This window comes from Neophocaena asiaeorientalis, unplaced genomic scaffold, assembly GCF_003031525.2.
Source record: "Neophocaena asiaeorientalis asiaeorientalis breed wild unplaced genomic scaffold, Neophocaena_asiaeorientalis_V1.1 scaffold86, whole genome shotgun sequence".
NCBI lineage: Eukaryota > Metazoa > Chordata > Mammalia > Artiodactyla > Phocoenidae > Neophocaena > Neophocaena asiaeorientalis.
Window position 1 is genome coordinate 12,768,706 of NW_020175039.1, and position 23,493 is coordinate 12,792,198.

General features: G+C 37.0%; 1 protein-coding gene across 1 annotated transcript in view; it reads right to left on the minus strand.

Annotated features, from left to right (window-relative positions):
• CPS1 (carbamoyl-phosphate synthase 1) overlaps nucleotides 1-23,493 on the minus strand; it is a 140,413-nt gene that overhangs the window by 70,533 nt on the left and 46,387 nt on the right. Inside the window, exons 13-20 of the mRNA XM_024763188.1 lie at nucleotides 22,039-22,134; nucleotides 18,932-19,121; nucleotides 17,773-17,930; nucleotides 15,993-16,121; nucleotides 5,763-5,907; nucleotides 3,847-4,057; nucleotides 2,281-2,479; nucleotides 63-239 (exon numbers count right to left, since the gene is read on the minus strand). Of these exons, the coding sequence (XP_024618956.1) occupies nucleotides 63-239; nucleotides 2,281-2,479; nucleotides 3,847-4,057; nucleotides 5,763-5,907; nucleotides 15,993-16,121; nucleotides 17,773-17,930; nucleotides 18,932-19,121; nucleotides 22,039-22,134 (1,305 nt within the window). The remainder of the gene's footprint in view (nucleotides 1-62; nucleotides 240-2,280; nucleotides 2,480-3,846; nucleotides 4,058-5,762; nucleotides 5,908-15,992; nucleotides 16,122-17,772; nucleotides 17,931-18,931; nucleotides 19,122-22,038; nucleotides 22,135-23,493) is intronic.

The window sequence follows — 23,493 nt, forward strand, 5'->3', positions numbered from 1 at the left end:
AAGCTGATTGTATTCTGGGAAAAAAAAAAAAGGGTAGCTCTCCGCCCCTTGTCACATATTACCTTGGCGATGGCATAGATGCGGGTGCTGGATGGTTCAGCCAGCTCTCTTCTAAGATCAAGGTTGGATGGCCACTCTTTGTTCATTGGGAGACGGGAAGTAAAACCAGCTATAGAAGGGTGGCACATCCGTAAAGCCTTCTGGAAACTCTCCTCAAAGGTGCGACCAATAGCCATGACCTGTAATACACATTTAAGACTCATATTTTTAAAAAGGGCTTGCATATTTTTAATTTGTAACAAAGCTAGAAGTTGACTATTTTTCAGAAAAGACTTAGGAGCAAGACATATATCAAAAGAATGCTACTCAAATTTAAGTTATTTTTCTTTCTTGCCTTTTTACTGTGGTTTTGATGTAATGAGTCTTTAACATCATTACGTCACTCTTTTACCACTTAGGGAATTTAGCTTGATTTGCTGAGACTGATGAGGAAATCACCTGTACTTGCTCTGGACCATAGCATTAAAAGAAAGAATCTGTGGCCAAAGAACATAGACCCTTCCTTAATAAGATCTTGCTTTCATGCAGATGTCCTTTAGAATAAAAAAGCAAACGAAGAGAAACCAGACATATATTAACACAAAAACAGAACTATTTCTAAATGGGTATCAGTCAGTATCCCAGACAGGTTGGCTTTCTTTATAGCTAAGCATTAATATTAATAGAACCTTGAGAATCATAACAAATACTGACAGATTCAGATTTTGAATATAGGAGACTAAATTCCCCATGACAAATTCAACATGTCGTCCCACAATCTTTGCAGCTGATTGTATGCTAATCAATTAGGAAAACCATGTGGTGATTTAGTTTGGACAAGTTACAAGTGAGAACTAAAATTAACCTTGAAGCCTACCCAGTTATTTTCAGTGAATAAATACTGTCTTTGATTCTTTCCATGGAATAATAGATTGCCACGCATTTTTGGTCTACAATTTAAAATAATAACAGTCATAACACTGCCTTCAGTAAACTTCCGTGATGCCTCAAACAGACCTGAATTCTCATTAATGTCAGTTTAGTAAATCTTCATGTCAATTGCGTGACAAGCTACATATACAAAGATCACTAAAGCCAAACAGATAACCTTTTCACACTGCTCCAAATTTAATTAGAAATAAGGGAAGAGTCTCAAGAGCAGGGATAAACAAAATATTAGTCCAATTCAGATATGTAATTTATGAGGCATAGTGGTATTTGAAGAGTTAGACAATATATTCATAGATTTTCTAGCCTAAGCATAGGAGAGGGTACCAGATATAAGATAGTTTATGGCACTATCAAATTAAGAAAATATTTTTGGAATATTTAAGAAAATTTTAAAGTATTATATATTTAAGAGTTGGCCCTAAAGTATCTAATTCTATAAGTAATTCACCATGAATTTTCATTAAAGTACACTGTACATAACAGTATATGGAGTACATTCAATAAAAGAGAAGTAAACATAATAATAAAGGAATACATAACTGTGTTTGCTCAAAATTTGTCCTTTTTAATACTTTATATTATTAAACTTCATATTCATTAAGTGAAGATTTCACCATTTTTCAGTGGAATATCTATTGTGGCTTTCCCTGACCCTATTCTACATTCTCACAGCACCTGCATATAAATACTGCATTCCAACTTTTACCACAGTTTAATTTATATTATATTTAGTTCTGTGAATATATTCTGAACTCACCAGCTGGAGATAATGTCACAATTATCTACATCTTATTCACTGCTTTTATCATCCCAGGGTCTTGCACGTAGTAAGAACTCAGGAAATGTCTGCTAACTTGAGTTGAACTAAATGTAAAGTGTTAAATATTCACTGAAGACAAAAACCTTTCAGATAATAAACCCTAAATTAACACATTGCAAAATTATCTCATATTCCTTGGCCTACAAATTTTCCCATGCACATTGTGAAAGGGGAATCTTTCCATGAAATGTAAACTAAATAACAGTTGTTTATTTGGCAGAAACACCACCAACAAAACTTTTCCTGGCATTTGAGTTATAATTCTATTGTGCACCTTGAAGCATGATAAAAAAAATTAAGATTTAAAACAGCTATGCCTTATGTGGAAACACTAGGGAGGAAATGAAATTCATATGTATCCTCCAATCAGTAACCCAGTATCCAAGGAAACCGAAGACTTTCAATGACATTAGGGTTGGACAAAATAACTGAGAACAAGGATGAAAGAGAGTAATTAACCAAGGACTCACCTCTCCTACACTTTTCATAGAGCTACCAATTCGGCTAGAAGTGCCGTGAAAACGATCAAGATCCCAGCGAGGAATCTTGGTAACCATGTAATCCAGGCTCGGTTCAAAGCAGGCTGATGTTTTCCCTGATACAACGTTCTTGATTTCTGGAAGTGGAATTCCTAGGGCAATCTTTGCAGCAATGAATGCCAATGGGTAGCTATAAAGGAGGAGACATTTTTTTTCTTTCAGCAATAAGTATTAAAAACAGCTCAAAATATAAATTGGTTTTTCTTAGAAATTCTGGTATTATTTCACATCAAGGTATAAAACACACCTGATTCTCAGTTCTGTATGAAAATTTAATATCTCCTTATAAAATAAAGTGAGTCATGATAAAGTACAGAAGCACAGATCACAAAAGAGTTCACTGTCTATGCCTGACATGCAGTGCTACAACTCCCAACCTTCACCTCTTCAACCCAAAATCAATAGCTTCCTTGAGAAATAAAGTACTCACTCGTGTATAATTTCCACTAAGATAAGAATCTGCAAAATATTCTTTTATAAAAATATATACATGTCTGCACCTAGGAAGACAGTGGAGTTAGCTGGTACTATGGGGGATGTAAAGGTCATAAAATGCAGTCCTTGAAAGTTTGGGTCCTTGCTCTGTTTCCAAATTATCTTTGAACTTTGGGCTCCTAATACAACTAACACTCTGGAAACTTGACCATACTCTTCTGGAATGTCAGTTTGGGTAATTGTATTTGAAAAATTAATTCACAGAACTATAGAATTACATATGAGTCCTTTCATACAACTTCCCCACCTAAGAGGTGAAGAAACTGACAGAGACAGTAGTGATTTATCCAAAGTCCCACAATTAGTAGAAGGACCAGAAGGAGAACTCAGGTCTCTTGACTCTTGTTTAGCTCATCACTCCTTCCACACTCCATGTAGCACTGTCTAGCTACATAAAAATAGCTTGAGAGGTAAATATTTTTAAAATGTCGTGTAATTTAAATACCAGATGTTAAAGATATTAATAGAAACAGAAGATATTAATTAGTGTTCCTTCCAGTCATGCTTGCTAGCAATTGTTAAGTAGATACAAATTTATTTATTTAGTTGCAAGATTTACCTATAGAAAAAACCTACTGTTGTTTGGTCTTGTGAAGTTTTGCTAAAATAAAATAATGTGATTGCATGCTTGAGTCAAGTGAACTCTATTATTTGTCCAAAATTTGTTATATACCTAAAAAAGTCAGTGAAGGACTAAAATTAAGGATTAATTTGTACTTTTTAACAACATCTGCAAAGTGCAATTAAGAAGCAGATTTTTCACAGCCTGCTTTGACCACCCAGATCTTGATTAGTTTATGATTAGCCAGCAAACAAAGCCAGCTAGCAATACCATTTGCCTCAATCTGGCGGCAAGCTCATTAATAACCATGTCCATAGGACATGACTGGGAGTCAGCATACAGAAATGGGGACTATAGTTTGCAAATGCAGCACATTCTTCCACTAGCTTTCAATTTTCCAGTTCAATCTGCAAACCCATGGTCAATCGTTCTGGCCTTACCCAGTAGCTTTTGAGGCCAGGGCAGAGCTTCGGGACAGTCTGGCATTCACTTCAATAATGCAGTATTCCATTGAGGTAGGATGAAGGGCAAACTGAATGTTGCATTCACCCACGATGCCCAAGTGGCGAACGACATTGATTGAAACACGTCTCAACAACTGAAACTCCGCATTGGAGAGCGTCTGGGCAGGGGCCACAACAACTGAATCACCTGTACATCCAAGCAACACTTATTATTTGGTAGCATATCTAAATAACCAACTTTAGTAACTTAACAATCTATTTGCATGACACAAGAAACAGAACAGGCTGAGGGTTTGCTGGGAAAAGAATTATCTTAGGGAAACACATACAAGGCACATTCTCTCTGATTGTTTTACCTGTATTACTCTGACATATTTACAGAAATCACTCTAAGCTTTCCCAAGATCATGAAGCTATCAAGGCTTAGTCATCTACTTACTGGATTGACATTAACTTCTTCAATTTCCCTTCTATGTCTCATGAATTAGCTTTCAAGTTCTTCCTTCCATAAAATATCAGCTCCTCTTCACCCAACAATTTTCTAAATCTCATCCCTTCCCATTTTCTCACTTCTCTCCAATTACAGCCCCCTGTATCTTCAATCTCTTAGTCCGTAGTCACCATCCCTTCTGCCTACAAACAAGCTCAGATCACTACAGGCTCAAGGAGCCCCTCTCTGAACTGCCAGATGGTTATAAGAACCATCTCTCTCATTCCTTACATGACTAAACCTTTTGAAAATTTACCAGTTGTTTTTTTTTGTTTGTTTTTTCTGCGGTACGTGGGCCTCTCACCGCTGTGACCTCTCCCGCTGCGGAGCACAGGCTCCGGACGCGCAGGCTCAGCGGTCATGGCTCACGGGTCCAGCCGCTCTGCAGCATGTGGGATCCTCCCGGACGGGGGCGCAAACCCACGTCCCCTGCATCGGCAGGCGGACTCTCAACCACTGCGCCACCAGGGAAGCCCTACCAGGTCTTCTTATCACTCATAGTCATATAATTCCTTTCCATACGGCTCACATAACCAACTCTGCATTGAAACTGTCCTCTTGAACACCCAAAAGCAACATTAAATCTTCATTCTTGACCTTTCATAGTATTTGCTACAGTCAAAACCAAAGCTCTTTTATAAAATATTTTTGTGCATTGGCTTATAAGGTAACTATCATTCCCTTCCTTTTTTTCAACACCAATCCGTCCTTTTTCTTCTGCCCTACAAATCTAAATGTTTGCCAGGGTATGGTCCTTGACCCTATTCTCTTTCCTTCTACACCTATGCCCTTGAATACTCAGTCTATGCTTCCAGCTTCCACTATTTTATTTATACAAAGACTTCCAATGACCTTGCATCAACTTCTTTATTTCTATCCTCTTTCCTGAGTTCCAGCTCTACATTCTCCTCTTCTTGAGATTTCCGCCCACTTTTAAACTTTAGCATTTCTAAATCCTAAGTCATCAGCTTTGCCCTCTAGTCTAACCAGCTTCCCTTCCTGAGAAACCTATTTATTTCACCTATTTCTATTGACTGTGGCTATTTTCTCATTCACTTGGTGACTAACACCCAGTCTGCTTCAAGCCTTCTTAACCTCATGCCTTACTTCTCAACACCAAGTCTTACAGATTTTACCTTCACAGCATTGCTTATATTTTACCCCTTCCTCAAATGAAATCAGGATAATAATATCTGCCCTACTTCAGAGGGTTTTTGTGAAGATCAAATTAAATATGAGAGTATTTTCAATGCTGTAAAATACTATATATATGTAAAATTTTATCACTAATGTGTATGCTAAGAATAGTAATTTAAAGAAAGCGACTTAATAAAGACTGCTATGAGCCACCAGAGATATGAGCTGAAGCCATTACCATAATGCTTGAAGATTCCTTGCCTACCTGTATGAACGCCCATGGCATCAACATTTTCCATGTTACAGACAGTGACACAGTTGTCATCAGCATCTCGGACCACTTCATATTCTATTTCTTTCCAACCTGTCACTGACCTCTCCACCAGAATCTGGTTGGTCATAGCAAAGGCCTGGAAATTGGTGACAAAAGACATCGAAGAGTAAGGAAAGGCACTAGCATTAACGTGGCTATTTGGCAAAGCGCCCTGGCCTAAATCCTGGTCTGCACTGAAGTCTCAAGCCTAGTCTCCATCCTCCTCTATGCTGCAGAAGGCACAATGTGTCGGAAAATCAGTGAGGTACTAGGAATAGCATTCTGCAGTGAATATGCTTGATTTACGTTATTGAGCCTTGCCATTCAAAGTGCTGATATGACATTAAATCAAACTAATTTAGGAAAAAGAGAAAATAATTGAGCAATCAGGCAAAGGGAAATGAAATTATTTTTGCAGCTAGGCTTCTGTGAAAGCAGAGATGTGATAAGTGCAAATAAATATGGAAAAATAAGTCTAAAGATTCTGTCTTTCTCTAAAATAGCTGAGGGTGCTTTGTAAAGAACACACACAATAAAAGTCAGTTGATGTTGATGAGGAGAAGAAAGGAGATGATGATGGTTGTAAACAGTTAGCCAAGATGGCATATGAAACTTGGGAATTAAAAGAACCATACACGACTATTATTATGGGTAATCACTGCCTAAGTGCTTAAATACTGAATCGTATATCATGCCTGCCTGATTAAACAGATATGAATTAGTATAATTATCATTCCTTATTTACTCTGTACCCCCTGGTGGGTAGAATGCTGAACCCAAAATCTGAAAAAGATGGTCTCCAACCTTAGGACATTTAGTGGCTGAAAATCCAAGACAGAAGTGTCCCTTTGTCTCATAATAAATTTGATTTTTTATGGCAATGAAAGTAAGAGAAAGCAACTGGGGAAAGTAATTTGAATTTTTTCAAATTATTAGCAGGTAGCATAATGAAATAATAACTCAATGTAAGTTATTCCGTGATGTGTCTCAACACTGTTTTTTTAACCTCAGCAAACACTACAGGCTCCAGCATGTGCACTTCAAAATGTAACACATTTGTCCCCACAGCTACCCATGGTGAGGTTTTCAAAGTGGTTAGGAAACTCTGTAGCCAGTGTGAACAATTTAATAATGATTTATTTGTCATTAGGATAGCCTGCTAATAAAAAAAAAAATCTGGGAAACAAAGGAGATGAATCTGAGGAAGGCTTTTGCATTCTAATGGAGTAGACTGGACACAAGGACTATTGAGATCATCTTCACCTGTTGCCTCAGCTTCTTCTTTCTCTTTCAAGTCTCAGATTTTATACAAAGATTAATTTAGGGACCTAGATCAGGTTAATGCAGTTTCTAATAATGCTAAATATAATCCCAAGAGAGTAAGCGGTAGCTTGGGATATAACAATACATTATTCTCAAATGAAAAGCTAGGGTTTCAACAAAGAAAACCATTCAATGGCTTACTAACTATTTTAGAGGAATATAAATAATTTAAAAATATCCCATTCCAAAGTTGTCTTCATTGTAAATATTTTTATACGACTGAGTGTTTAGAATGCTTTTTATACTGTACAAAAAATACATTTTTAATTGAGAATAAGTATACATTGGTCACGACTGACAGTAATAATGAGGTTGTTAATATTAAAAACATTGTGGCGGGGGAGACATACAAGATGGCGTAAGAGTAAGACGCGGAGATCACCTTCCTCCCCACAAATACATCAGAAATACATATACATGTGGAACAGCTCCTACAGAACACCTACTGAATTATGGCAGAAGACCTCAGACCTCCCAAAAGGCAAGAAACTCCCCAAGTATCTGGGTAGGGCAAAAGAAAAAACAGAGACAAAAGAATAGGGACGGGACCTGCACCAGTGGGAGGGAGCTGTGAAGGAGGAAAGGTTTCCACACACTAGGAAACCCCTTCACTGGAAGAGACAGGGGCTGGTGAGGGGGAAGCTTGGGAGCGACGGAGGAGAACGCAGCAACAGGGGTGCAAAGGGCAAAGCGGAGAGATTCCCACACAGAGGATTGGTGCTGACCAGCACTCACCAGCCCGAGAGGCTTGTCTGCTCACCCGCCGGGGCGGGCAGGGCTGGGAGTTGAGGCTGGGGCTTCGGAGGTCAGACCCCAGGGAGAGGATTGTGTTCACGTGGCCTGAAGGGGGCTACTGTGCCACAGCTAGCCGGGAGGGAGTCCAGGAAAAAGTCTGGACCTGCCTAAGAGGCAAGAGACCATTGTTTTGGGGTGCGTGAGGAGAGGGGATTCAGAGCACCACCTAAACGAGCTCCAGAGATGGGCGCGAGCCGTGGCTATCAGCGCAGACACCAGAGATGGGCATGAGACACCAAGGCTGCTTCTGCAGCCACCAAGAAGCCTGTGTGGCACAGGTCACTCTCCACACCTCCCCACCCAGGAGCCTGTGCAGCCCGCCACTGCCAGGGTCCCGGGATCCAGGGACAACTTCCCCGGGAGAACACACGGTGTGCCTCAGGCTGATGCAACGTCACACCAGCCTCTGCCTGCACAGGCTCACCCTGCATTCCGTACCCCTCCCTGCCCCCGACCTGAGTGAGCCAGAGCCCCCGAATCAGCTGCTCCTTTAACCCTGTACTGTCTGAGCGAAGAACAGATGCCCTCTGGCGACCTACACGCAGAGGTGGGGCAAAATCCAAAGCTGAGCCCCTGGAGCTGTGGGAACAAAGAGGAAGGGAAATCTCCCAGCAGCCTCAAAAGCAGCGGATTAAATATCCACAATCAACTTGATGTACCCTGAATCTGTGGAATACATGAATAGACAACGAATCATTGTGAAACTGAGGCAGTGGACTTCAGGAGCAATGATATATATATATATTTTTTCCTTTGTCTCTTTTTGTGAGTGTGTATGTGTATGCTTCTTTGTGTGACTTTGTTCCTATAGCTTTGCTTTTACCATTTGTCCTAGGGTTCTGTCTGTCTGCTTTTTTTTTTTTAGTATAAATTTAGTACTTGTTATTTTTGGTGGATTTGTTTTTTGGTTTGGTTGCTCTCCTCTCTCTTTCTTTTTTTCCTTTTTTATTACTTTAAAATATTATTATTTTAAAAAATTATTTTTTATTTTAATAACTTTATTTTGTTGGTTTTTTTCTTTCTTTCTTTCATTTTCTCCCCCTTTTCTTCTGAGCTGTGTGGAGGACTGGGTCTTGGTGCTCCAGCTGGGTGTCAGAACTGTGCTCTGAGGTGGGAGAGTCGAGTTCAGGACATTGGTCCACAAGAGATGTCCCAGCTCCACATAATATCAAACAGTGGCAGTTCGCCAAAATATCTCCACCTCAACGCTAAGAACCAGCTCCACTCAACGACCAGCAAGCTACAGTGCTGCACACCCTATGCCAAACAACTAGCAAGACAGGAACGCAACCTAACCCATTAGAAGAGAGGCTGCCTAAAATCATAATAAGGTCAAAGACACCACAAAACACACAAAAGGACGCAGACCTGCCCACGAGAAACACAAGATCCCAACTTATTCACCAGATCACAGGCACTAGTCCCATACACCAGGAAGCCTACACAACCCACCGAACCAACCTTAGCATCTGGGAGCAAGCACCAAAAACAACAGGAACTATGAACCGGCAGCCTGCGAAAAGGAGACCCCAAAAACAGTAAGTTAAAAAAAATGAGAAGACAGAGAAACACAAAGCAGATGAAGGAGAAAGATAAAAACCCACCAGACCTAACAAATGAAGAGGAAAGAGGTAGTCTACCTGAAAAAGAATTCAGAGTAATGATAGTAAAGATGATCCAAAATCTTGGAAATAGAATGGAGAAAATACAAGAAACGTTTAACAAGGACCTAGAAGAACTAAAGAGCAAACAAACATGATGAACAACACAATAAATGAAATTAAAAATTCTCCAGAAGGAATCAATAGCAGAATAACTGAGGCAGAAGAACAGATAAGTGACCTGGAAGATAAAATGGTGGAAATAACTACTGCAGAGCAGAATAAAGAAAAAAGAATGAAAAGAACTGAGAACAGTCTCAGAGACCTCTGGGACAACATTAAACGCACCAACATTCAAATTATAGGGGTTCCAGAAGAAGAAGAGAAAAAGGAATGGACTGAGAAAATATTTGAAGAGATCACAGCTAAAAACTTCCCTAATATGGAAGAGGAAATAGTTAATCAAGTCCAGGAACTGCAGAGAGTCCCATACAGGAAAAATCCAAGGAGAAATACACCAAGACATATATTAATCAAACTATCAAAAATTAAATACAAAGAAAAAATATTAAAAGCAGCAGGGAAAAGCAACGAATAACATACAAGGGAATCCCCATAAGGTTAACAGCTGATCTTTCAGCAGAAACTCTGCAAGAAATGAGTGGCAGGACATATTTAAAGTGATGAAAGGGAAAAACCAACAACCAAGATTACTCTACCTAGCAAGGAACTTACTGAGATTCAACGGAGAAATAACAACCTATACAGACAAGCAAAAGCTAAGCGAATTCAGCACCGGCAAACCAACTTCACAAAAATGCTAAAGGAACTTCTCTAGGCAGGAAACACAAGAGAAGAAAAAGACCTACAATAACGAACCCCCAAAAATTAAGAAAATGGTAATAGGAACATACATATCGATAACTACCTTAAAAGTAAATGGATTAAATGCTCCAATCAAAAGACATAGACTGGCTGAATGGATGCAAAATCAAGACCCGTATATATGCTGTCTACAAGAGGCCTACTTCAGACCTAGGGACACAAAGAGACTGAAAGTGAGGGGATGGAAGAAGATACTCCAAGCAAGTGGAAATCAAAAGAAAGCTGGGGTAGCAATTTTCATATCAGGCAAAATAGACATTAAACTAAAGACTATTATAAGAGACAACAAGGACACTACATAATGCTCAAGGGATCAATCCAAGAAGATATAACTATTTTAAATATTTATGCACCAAATGGAGGAGCACCTCAATACATAAGGAAAATGCTAACAGCCAAAAAAGGGGAAATCGACAGTAACACGATCATAGTAGGAGACTTTAACACCCCACTTTCACCAATGGACAGGTCGTCCAAAATTAAATTAAATAAGGCAACACAAGCTTTAAATGATAAATTAAACAAGAAAGAATTGATATTTATAGGACATTCCATCCAAAAATAACAGAATACACTTTCTTCTCAAGTGCTCATGGAACATTCTCCAGGATAGATCATACCTTGGGTCACAAATCAAGCCTTGGTAAATTTAAGAAAATTGAAATTGTATCAAGTATCTTTTCCGACCACAATGCTATGAGACTAGATATCAATTACAGGAAAAAATCTGTAAAAAATAGAAATACATGGTGGCTAAAAAGTACACTACTTAGTAACCAAGAGATCACTAAAGAAATCAAAGAGAAAATCAAAAAATACCTAGGACTTCCCTGGTGGTGCAGTGGTTGAGAGTCCACCTACCGAAGCAGGGGACACGGGTGCATGCCCCGGTCCGGGAAGATCCCACATGATGCGGAGCGGCTGGGCCCGTGAGCCATGGCTGTTGAGCCTGCGTGTCTGGAGGCTCTGCTCCGTAACGGGAGAGGCCACAACAGTGAGAAGCCCACATACCGCAAAAAAAAAAAAAACCAACCTAGAAACAAATGACAATAAAAACACAATGACCCAAAACCTATGGGATGCAGCAAAAGCACTTCTAAGAGGGAAGTATATAGCAATACAATCTTACCTCAAGAAACAAGAAACACCTCAAATAAACAAACTAACCTTACATCTAAAGGATTAGAGAAAGAAGAACAACAAAACCCCAAAGTTAGCAGAACGAAAGAAATCATAAAGATAAGATCAGAAATAAATGAAAAATAAATGAAGCAAATGACAGCAAAGATCAATAAAACTAACAGCTGGTTCTTTGAGAAGTTAAACAAAATTGATAAACCATTAGCCAGACTCATCAAGAAAAAAAGGGAAATGACTCAAATCAATAGAATTAGAAATGATAAAGAAGAAGTAACAACTGACCCTGCAGAAATACAAAGGATCATGAGACATTACTACAAGCAACTATATGCCAATAAAATGGACAACCTGGAAGAAATGGACAAATACTTAGAAAAGCACAACTTTCTGAGACTGAACCAGGAAGAAATAGAAAATATAAACAGACCAATCACAAGCACTGAAATTGAGACTGTGATTAAAAATCTTCCAAGAAACAAAAGCTCAGGACCAGACGGCTTCACAGGCAAATTCTATCAAATATTTAGAGAAGAGTAACAACTATCCTTCCCAAACTCTTCCAAAATATAGCAGAGGGAGGAACTCTCCCCAAATCATTCTATGAGGCCACCATCACCCTGATACCAAAACCAGACAAGGATGTCTCAAAGAAAGAAAACTACAGGCCAACATCACTGATGAACATAGATGCAAAAATCCTCAACAAAATACTAGCAAACAGAATCCAACAACACATTAAAAGGATCATACACCATGACCAAATTGGGTTTATCCAGGGATGCAAGGATTCTTCAAAATATGCAAATCAATCAATGTGATACATTGTATTAAGAAACTGAAGTATAAAAACCATATGATCATTTCAGTAGATGCAGAAAAAGCTTTCGACAAAATTCAAGATCCATACGATAAAAACACTCCAGAAAGCAGGCATAGAGGGAATTTATCTCAACATAATAAAGGCCATATATGACAAATCCAGAGCCAACATCATTCTCAATGCTGAAAAACTGAAACCATTTCCACTGCGGTCAGGAACAAGACAAGGTTGCCCACACTCACCACTATTATTCAACATAGCTTTGGAAGTTTTAGCCACAGCAATCAGAGAAGAAAAACAAATAAAAGGAATCCAAATTGGAAAAGAAGAAGTAAAGCTGTCACTGTTTGCAGATGACATGACACTATACATAGAGAATCCTAAAGACTCTACCAGAAAACTACTAGAGCTAATCAATGAATTTGGTAGAGTAGAAGGATAAAAAATTAATGCACAGAAACCTCTTGCATTCCTATACACTAATGATGAATAATCTGAAAGAGAAATGAAGGAAACACTCCCATTTGCCATTGCAACAAGAAGAATAAAATACCTAGGAATAAACCTACCTAAGGAGACAAAAGACCTGTATGCAGAAAACTATAAGACACTGATGAAAGAAATTAAAGATGATACAAACAGATGGAGAGATATACTCTGTTCTTGGACTGGAAGAATCAACATTGTGAAAATGACTATACAACACAAAGCAATCTACAGATTCAATGCAATTCCTATCAAATTATCAATGGCATTTTTCACAGAATCAGAATAAAAAATTTCACAATTTGTATTGAAACACAAAAGACCCCGAATAGCCAAAGTAATCTTGAGAAAGAAAAACGGACCTGGAGGAATCAGGCTGCCTGACTTCACACTACACTACAAAGCTACAGTAATCAGGACAGTATGGTACTGGCACAAAAACAGAAAGAGATGAATGGAACAGGATAGAAAGCCCAGAGATAAACCCATGTACATATGGTCCCCTTATTTTTGATAAAGGAGGCAAGAATATAGAATGGAGAAAAGACAGCCTTTTCAATAAGTGGTGCTGGGAAAACTGGACAGCTACATATAAAAGAATGAAATTAGAACAGTCCCTAACACCATACACAAAAATAAACTCAAAAAGGATTAAAGACCTAAATGTAAGGCCAGACACTATAAACTCTTAGAGGAAAACATAGGCAGAACACTCTATGACATAACTCACAGCAAGATCCTTTTTGACCCACCTCCTAGAGAAATGGAAATAAAAACAAAAATAAACAAATGGGACCTAATGAAACTTCAAAGCTTTTGCACAGCAAAGGAAACCATAAACAAGATAAAAGACAACCCTCAGAATGGGAGAAAATATTTGCAAATGAAGCAACTGACAAAGGATTAATCTCCAAAATTTACAAGCAGCTCATGCAGCTCAATAACAAAAAAACAAACAACCCAATCCGAAAGTGGGCAGAAGACCTAAATAGACATTTCTCCAAAGAAGGTATACAGATTGCCAACAAACACATGAAAGAATGCTCAACATCATTAATCATTAGAGAAATGCAAATCAAAACTACAATGAGATATCATCTCACACCATAAGAATGGCCATCATCAAAAAGTCTAGAAAGAATAAATGCTGGAGAGGGTGTGGAGAAAAGGGAACACTCTTGCACTGCTGGTGGGAATGTGAATTGGTTCAGCCACTATGGAGAACAGTATGGAGGTTCCTTAAAAAACTAAAAATAGACTACCATACGACCCAGCAATCCCACTACGGGGCATATACCGTGTGAAAACCATAATTCAAAAAGAGTCATGTACCACAGTGTTCATTGCAGCTCTATTTACAATAGCTAGGATGCGGAAGTGTCCATCGACAGATGAATGGATATAGAAGAAGTGGCACATATATACAATGAAATATTACTCAGCCATAAAAAGAAATGAAGTTGAGTTATTTGTAGTGAGGTGGATGGACATAGAATCTGTCATACAGAGTGAAGTAAGTCAGAAAGAGAAAAACAAATACCATATGGTAACACATATATATGGAATCTAAAAAAAGAATCATTTCTGAAAAACCTAGGGGCAGGACAGTAATAAAGATGCAGACATAGAGAACGGCTTTGAGGACACAGGGAGGGGTAAGGGTAAGCTGGGACAAAGTGAGAGAGTGGCATTGATACATATACACTACCAAATGTAAAATAGATAGCTATTGGGAAGCAGCCACATAGCACAGGGAGATCAGCTCGGTGCTTTGTGACCACCTAGAGGGGTGGGATAGGGAGGGTGGGAGGGAGACGCAAGAGGGAAGAGATATGGGGATACATGTATATGTATAGCTGATTCAGTTTGTTATAAAGCAGAAACTAACACACCATTGTAAAGCAATTATACTCCAATAAAGATGTTAAAAAATTTTTTTAAATAAAAAGATTGGGAACATCTAATATGCTAGAGGAAAAAAATGTATACCTCCACAAACATGTCTTTTCTTTAAATACATGATTCAGAAGTCCAGATGGAAATAGGGAACATTTATATTAGATATGTTTCCCTTTTGGGGTTTTTTTTTGGCAACTTTAGAAAAACTCAATCCAATTTGTAGACATGTACGTTTGTCATTGCAGTTATTAAAATACATTTAATTTTATCTGTTTGTTCTCAAAATCTTATGTCAACAATTCAAGGGCTCATTCTTTTTCACTCTAAAATGTAAATAATGATAAAGGTATATACTCTGCTTGATATTTACTCAGCACCCCTAAAAATAGCCATCACAATAATTCTGTCAAATTCACATCCATAACTGCTACATGGAAAGTTATATAAGCCTCTTTGCCCACACACATATTCATTCATTCAACAAGCACTTACTGAGCCCCAGTATTGCAAGGCACTGCTCTATTCTGTGGGAACAGAGTGTGGGCAAAAGTCGCTGATTTCATGAAGCATGATTTCTGTGTTAATTTCTAATTTATTTTTTGGAGCATATCTTAATTTTCAAGATCTTCCCTTTAATACTTAAGAAAAGGAGTATTCAGAAATAAAGTGATTTTTATGTAAATGGTAAGCACTCAGATTTCACTTTTGCTTATATATGTGTGTGGCAGTTGGCAGAGTAATCACTCATTCATAGTACTAAGAGGTTTATATTGTATATATGTTAAACACCTGAATTTGAGGTAAAGCTAAACTACCCAATGTGTTTTATTTCCCTTACCGGATGTCATCCATGTCTTATTGTTTCAAAAGATAATGGCAAAATGGGACATGATATTGTTTTTTTTTTAAACCACTAAAATATATTTTAGCAAGATGGGTGTTTTGGAGCAGATTTTGTAGCAGAGGGAGATGGAACTGGATTGACTGTCTATCAATGAAATCAATAGACAGTACAGTAAAGACGGACTTTGGATTAATGCTACGTTCCAGTATAAGTAATTGCACTGTATTTCCCTTTCAAAAGTGTCACCTCTTGGAGAACAATTTAGAGATGTGGCAGTGATTTATAAACAGAGAAAAGGTTATTTCTTATCTACATAACTTTCTCTAATTGAAAGACTGTATCAGGGAGTTTTCTTGGCTGGTCAGAATTTGGTCTGTGAAAATACATACCTTTGTGCTGAGGTCCAGTAAGGTCTCCCTATTAGGACAGATGCCTGAGCCTAACCCACCCAGGGCATAGGCAGAACGGATCATCACCGGGTAGCCAATGGTGTCTGCCGCCTTCAGTGCATCCTCAATCTGTCAACAAGAACAAGGACTCAAAGTTTTAAAAGCTGACAGTAGAAAAGACCAACCAAGAGAGTCTGGTAATTCAGGTAAATCAGTTTATTTGGAAAAAATGACTATGAAAATGTTCTATTATTCCCTCATCTCCTTCTGAAAAACAAGTGTTATTTTACACATTTTAAGTTAAATTTTAGAATTTTTTTAATATACAGTGAAGGCTTTTTTTTTTTTAACACCTTTGGGGTAAATTTTATTTTGCAGTATAAAAAATAAAACAATGGCCAGAGGTGAGATAGTTGCCATTAATTTGAGAATGGGAGCTATACTGAATTTTTAAGTTCAGTTTAAAAGTCTTCGCCTCTTAACAAAGCAAGGTTTTCTACTACAAAATCTAACTTGATATTACTGCAATAAGCCATTAGGAATATTATATAGAAAGAGATTTTTCATTTTTCAAGTTCAGTCAGAGAGTAGTCTCAGAAGCTTGGGATTTTTTTTTTTTTTTAACTTACAGAATACAGCATATGTTGGCTATATTTTTCTGTCATGGAATATTATTACACTACCAATGGGAATGTAATTATACCTTTCCCATATGCCTGTTTCTCATCCTAAGGAAGCAAGGACATAATTAAATCTGGCAATGAAAGAATAAATATATGGCAGGAGCTTTCCACATGTTCAGCAGAGCTATCCTGGGATTGTTCCTGATTGACAGCTTTGCAACATGCTATATACTTGATAGCATGCTTTTCTGAAAACATACATAGCCCATTTTTAGTTGTCCCAGCAGTACTTGCCTTATCCCAGAGGTTTTGCCTATTTCTACACTGAGGAAGTTGCATCAGAAACTGTCTCCAGTACCCCCATTTCACTGACTGAAATCAGGAATAAAGTCAGGGACAAAAAGAGATGTACAGGAAGCTGATCTTTTCCTGGCACCTGGTAATAGCCCATCAGTAGGCACAGGATACGATGGAAAATGATTAAGAGAAATGCAAAACAATCTGTCCTCTTTAACCATCTAAGCCACAGGTTTCTCAGTCATAAATATTACTGATTAGATCCAGTGGCTTTTTTTTCTAGATAATTTTATTGTAAAATGTTTATTCCATTCTAAGAAAAAAAAAATTTGTTCGTTTATTTTTTGGTCATGCTGCACGGCATGCAGGATCGTATTTCCCCACCCAGGGATCAAATCTGTGTCCCCTGCAGTGGAAACACAGAGACAACCACTGGACCACCAGGGAAGTCCCTAAAAAAAAATTTTAATTCAACCATTTCCCATTTGCAGGACATTCGCACTTACAAAATGTGTGACTGATCCCAGGAAGAAGGTAAAAATTACTTTGGCATTGCAAGTTGATATGGTTCTTTGTTTTGATTCAGGAGATTTGATACTCAGGTCACATCAACCATTGATAAACCACATCACCTTTGAGATTATGCTTCCCTTTTCATAAAAATAAACTACTAATACCTGTCCCTAATGTTTTAGCATTGAATGCCACAATTAATACACGGTGTCTCTGAAGTAATAACACATTTCTGGAAGATAACATATACAAATATAATACTTTATTATTTTTAGGCATGACAAATCATTCTCTCTACAACGCAAGACACATAATGGTCCTGTTTCTCCAGAACAAAGATTTCTTACCGATTCCACTGCAAAGCTTGGAGCAATCTTTTCATTAATCTCATTTAGTTTGTCTGAGAACAGCTGTCTATCTTCTGTGGCCATAATGGATTCAACTGAGGTTCCCAGGACTTTCACACCATATTCCTTGAGCACACCTCGCTTAAATAGTTCCACTCCTACAGAAAAACAAAATAAATCAATTTTTAACATATCAAACTCTTATGTTTTCTATAATAGATATCTGAATACAACTTTTTTTTAAAAAAAACTTAACTCCAAAAAGCCACCAGAGTCCACAACAGAATTGCACTTAGAGTAAAAAAAATTTTGAAAGAAAAATTCTGAAGACATTTTAGCAAAACATTTTGCTGGTGCTACTATTATGTATATTATCACCTTCTCCAAATGATTTTTATTATTCTCATTAATAAAAATCATAGAATTACAGTGAGCCTTAAGATTTTAGTATATTTCATTTCCTTCTAAGGAAGGTCTGTTCCTATAATGAGCTTCTCTTGTGTAAATAATCTCAGTGATGTGGGTGTCTATCTAGGTTAAAAATTAACAAAATCGTTTGTGTTCCCACTAACTTAACATCTAACTTTGGCTGTTTTTTATAGCTGATATACAAATTATATCACCAACTGCTTACCCAAACTAGCCAGTGAGATTCTCATTCATGATCTAATTCTGAAGGTTTGAAATATTTAAAATAGGACAGAGCACTGGACTCAGCAGATGCGTGAAGGGATGGTAGAGAGACTGATCTATGTAAACATGAAAATATATTTGAAAGTCAAATGCCACAGGGCTGATACATAAGAGCACAGAGCACTTAATCAATGTTAATTCCCCTTTTTCACTCATAATACTTCTCAGAGTTTCACTGGTAACAGCAAAGCAGTATCCTGGGACGGAGGAGGGGGACTCAAAAAACCTACTCAGTCACCATGCGGCATTAAAGCAAAAGGTTTCTTTTTGTCCCCCAGCTGTTCTGTGAAATAAACTGGTAATGTTCATCACGTGACATTTTCAGGTGGCTGTTTACTAAGCTTCCTCACACAGCGGAAAACTTTTATGAACACACAGGGCACAACTGCTAAATAAATTCAAACAAAAAAATATTATATATAAGTGTGTGAACCAAAACTCTGCAATTAAACTTAAAAGAACTCACCACAGTTCAGAGCTGTCTGGCCACCCATGCCTAGAATTAATCCATCTGGCCGTTCTGCCTTGATAACCTCTGTGACAAACTGAGGGGTGATGGGGAGGAAGTAGACAGTATCTGCTTGCTTTAAGCCCACTTCATTGGTTTGCACCGATGCAATGTTTGGGTTCATCAGGACAGTTTTGACATTTTCTTCCTGAAAGAAACAAAAAGATCTAGAATCTTAATATATGGTCTAAAGAGAAAAATCATATTCAAATGAAGGGTATTAACAGGCAACAAAAAGTTATTCTGTGGGCTCTAGAGATCAGTAATGGGACCAGTGTGAATGGAAGTTAAAGGATGACAAACATTTGGTAAAAGGAAGGAAGAAAACTGCTTGAAAATAAAACTATCCAAAAAGAGCTGGCTACCTCATGAGGATCACCCTGAATTCCTTGTCACTGCAGGTATCAAGGAAAGCTGGAGATGTTTTCTATAGAATTTGACTGGAGGTCCACAAATACTACTCAATTTTACAGCTCAGTCGACCTTAAAAGAATAAAATGTTCCAAATTTTTTTGAATGAGTAAAACATAAAATGGAAAAAAGGCAGCATCAAAGCTGCTTCCTTTTCTAACGTTTATTGAAGAACAGCATTGAGCATATGTTTTAAATGCAAGATAATGTGTTCCCTTCTAGCTGGGAGCACTGAGAGCCTTCTGCTGGTTTCCATTTTCTTTAGATTTTCATGCCTGCTGTAGTGCTTTGACAAAGACCATTATACAACTGTTTATACATATTATATAAAAAGAAAATGACCGTATGGCAAAAAATAAAAATTTGTGTGTGTGTGAAGATATTCATAGCCCTATCTCATTCCTGACATCTGGAGAGACCCCTAAAATAATTCTTCATGTAGGCTACTAAGGATAATAGCTTTATAGACCAGGATGAGGGCGACATTTAGTAAAATAATTATTATGAAATCCGGCCAGATGGTTCTTGTTTTTTTACCTATTAGCATGTCAATTTTGAAGTCTTCTAAAAACTCAACAAAATATTCATATGAAAGTATAGAAATCATCATTGAAAGCCCTACATATCCTTGGGGGTGCGGTGAATCCAAATGGAAAATTAAATATATTTCATACTACTTTAAATTCAAATAGTGCCTTAAAACTTGTAGTGTACTTTTTTGTTAATTTATTTGATTTTTATGGCAAGACTATAAAAGAAATTTTCACCTTACAGATGAAGAAACTGAGATTCAATAAGGTTAAGTGACCTTCCAACGATCATACAGCTGATAAATGACAAAATTAGGGCTCTAATCCAAGTCTTATAACTCAAGTTCTACACCCTTTCCTCAATATGAGCCCTCTCTAAGATTGTAAAGAACTATTTTTATAAAGAGTACTGTTAACAAAATATTGAATAGATACAGATAAGCAAATACATTTAAAATATGGGTTAGAATTTAAATAATTGAGTCCAAATGGAGAGCACATCATAAACAGAAGTTATAGACTGTCTCACTACTAGAGAAAAGTACCAATGGATAGGTATATTTGTTAAATATTTTCCTGCATGTGCTATACAAGGAATATAGCTATTTTTATAAATCAAATTACATAGGAAAAGGTCCCGTAAATTCATGTGATGAGTGTCTATTCAAACCATTTTAATAAATGTTACATAATTTTTTTCTAATATAATTCCAGCTATAATTTATGCATAATCTAAGTTTTTAAAAATACTCAGTTCATAAATTCATCTTTATTAACCTCTTAATCACAATACTATATCTAATAATTCCTATTCTTCAGTTCAAATCAATAACTTCACCTTTTGGATGTAATGCATATAAAAAATACAACCTATGGAAATAGTAATTCTTTATAAAACTACCAAATAGGATAAAAAATTGCATGCTACTTAAATGTGTTCTAAACCCTTAATACACTTAGACTCTGTTCTAACCAATCTGAACCATTGGATACCCACTAATTATCTATCTAAAGATAAACTGAATCTTAATACAATGAAATAAAGCACACTTTGAAAAGGTACACAAAAAACGTGTGCATGGGGTGAACATCCATGCATGTATGGAGAAGAGTATTAAAAATAAAAAAGAATGGGAAGAAGAGTAAGGTAGTTGGGGGGTTGTGTCTGCTTTCAACAGACATCTGTCAGGTGAATATATAGAATACTGAATAAAGCAAAGAAAAAAAGGAAAATTTTGGCCAACTGTTTCTCTTGTTGGTTGTCCTAGTCTCCTGCTTCCTTCCCTATGTTGCTCTCTCCTAGCCAGGTTTCTTGGTAAGAGTGGCTTGACTCCACAAAGCCTGTGGCAAGGTCACAGAGAGCTCACATTGACTTTGGATGGCTTGATTAGCACCAAAATGGGGACTATCATGGAAAATAAGGACACCAAAGAGAAGCCAAGTTAGCTCTTCAATAGAAATATCTTACACTTACAGTGTCAGTTTTCTAAAGGTTTATTTTACTATGATAAAGGTTGGGGAGATTTCGAGAGACTCCAGAAACAGGGAGGATATTCTTCCCAACTTAGGTATCAAACCCTCTATTCCACTTGAAAATCCAGCCATACCTTCCTGTTAAGTCATCCAGTCCAAGTCACAGATGGGGGAATTAGGTGACCTGCAATAACTTCTAAAGCTTGAACAAAAGGCATTGTTTCCTTTGTTCCTCCAGCTGGATCTTCCCCCTTTCAACCAAAGAGATGCCTGAAGCATCCTGTAGAACACTTGAAGTACTTTAGAGCACCAGGGATATCCAAATTCCCTCTTTCACACAAAAGGCAAATATGTTTTAAAAGCTCACTGCCTCATTGAGTAACATCCATAAGTGTAGATTTATGTTTTCAATATAAATAGGTGATAACATAGACAATTCTGGAGATCAATCCAACCTTCTTAGTTTGCAGGTGTGCACATTTAAGCTAAAAATCTTGTCTGTGATCAAACTTCCTTTCATATAAGATGTGGAAGGAAATTAATTATAGTGACTTTGAAAAGAGGTAGTGTCATAAATCTAAATTATAAAATACTAATTAGACTCATTAAAGGGAGTGTATATTAATTCCAGCAAAGATCAGAGTCTCTCACCTTCATGGCTTTTACAGCTTGCGATCCCGAGTAATCAAATTCACCTGCCTGACCAATGGACAGACCTCCGGATCCTAGGATAAGGACTTTGGAAACCTGTAAGCAATAAGAAGATAGCATTGCTTTTATTATTAAGATGGGGAAATTAGGCATTGTTAAGTATGGGAAAGATAAACTATATTGTCTGTGTTTATGTGATGATGTTTTGAAATATACATAATATATGAGTAAAAAGACCAACAATTTAAACATCTCTAATTTCAAAAAGGAATTTCCAAAGGTCATGATTTTTTTCACTTAAGTAAAAACTTTTTGGAAGAGGTCTACATTTTAATTAAACATATATAATATATATATATATATATACATATATAAATATCTAAAAATAACTACATAAATATATATGGAAATGTATATCTATATGTGTATATATAATAAATATAATTTATATATATAATTTTTAGATAAAAATCTCCTTAAAATTTAATTGACTAAATGTGTTACTATTCCATGGGTTTCTATTGGACAAAGAATAGGCATAAATACAAACAAGCCCTTCCCAACAAACGAAGAGAAAACACAGGAGGCAAGGGGACACAGGGACACCTTCATATTTACATTTTGCCTTTACTTTGCAGTTCAGTCCAGAAATATTTACAGAAAATACAGTAATGAAAAGATCATGTTTTGGTAGCATACTGAAATTCATACAAATTGTATATATGATTTCAAGCAAATAATAATTCTGCTTATTTTTTAACCACAACTGCGAAGCCCTTCAGAGGAGAAAAATGTTCTAGGTCACTGCAAGAGACAAGGACTTGGGAAACTTGTTTTGTATTTATGGAGTGCCTACTATGTGCAATGCAATGTAGAATCCCAAATTACACTTTTCCCTCACTATTTAAAAAAAGAAAAGCATCTGAAAAACATGAGTTGATATTTTGAGAAATACACTGTATGGTGGGGTGGCTTCTTTAGCTACCAAGAATCCACAGTTTGATTCCACATTGAGTGGCTGGGTTACCTCCCATCTCTCCATCTCAGGAAAAAAGGATGTCATAGAAATCTTTAAAACAAGCCATCTAACTCAATTTATCATTTCATGTAAACATATAAATCAATTCTATTTGTTCATAAAAAGAGGATTTTATATATATATGTATACACTTAAAAATATACATACACCCTTCTAAATTTTATGTAATAATGGTGTGGGTGTGGGTGTGCCTTAACTATGAAGGAAATGTGTAGAAACCTTTCCATATTAAATACATATTCAAACAAATAAGGAGTCGAGTCTTACACTATATTAATCCTTATCTATTTGCTCTTTAGAGGTATTGGGTTGTCCAAAAGTTTGTCTGGGTTTTTCGTTGAAACAAAAGTTTCTATCATCTATAATGATTCTGTAGCCTGAACTGTATCTCAAGCATACATAGGGCTATGGTTTAT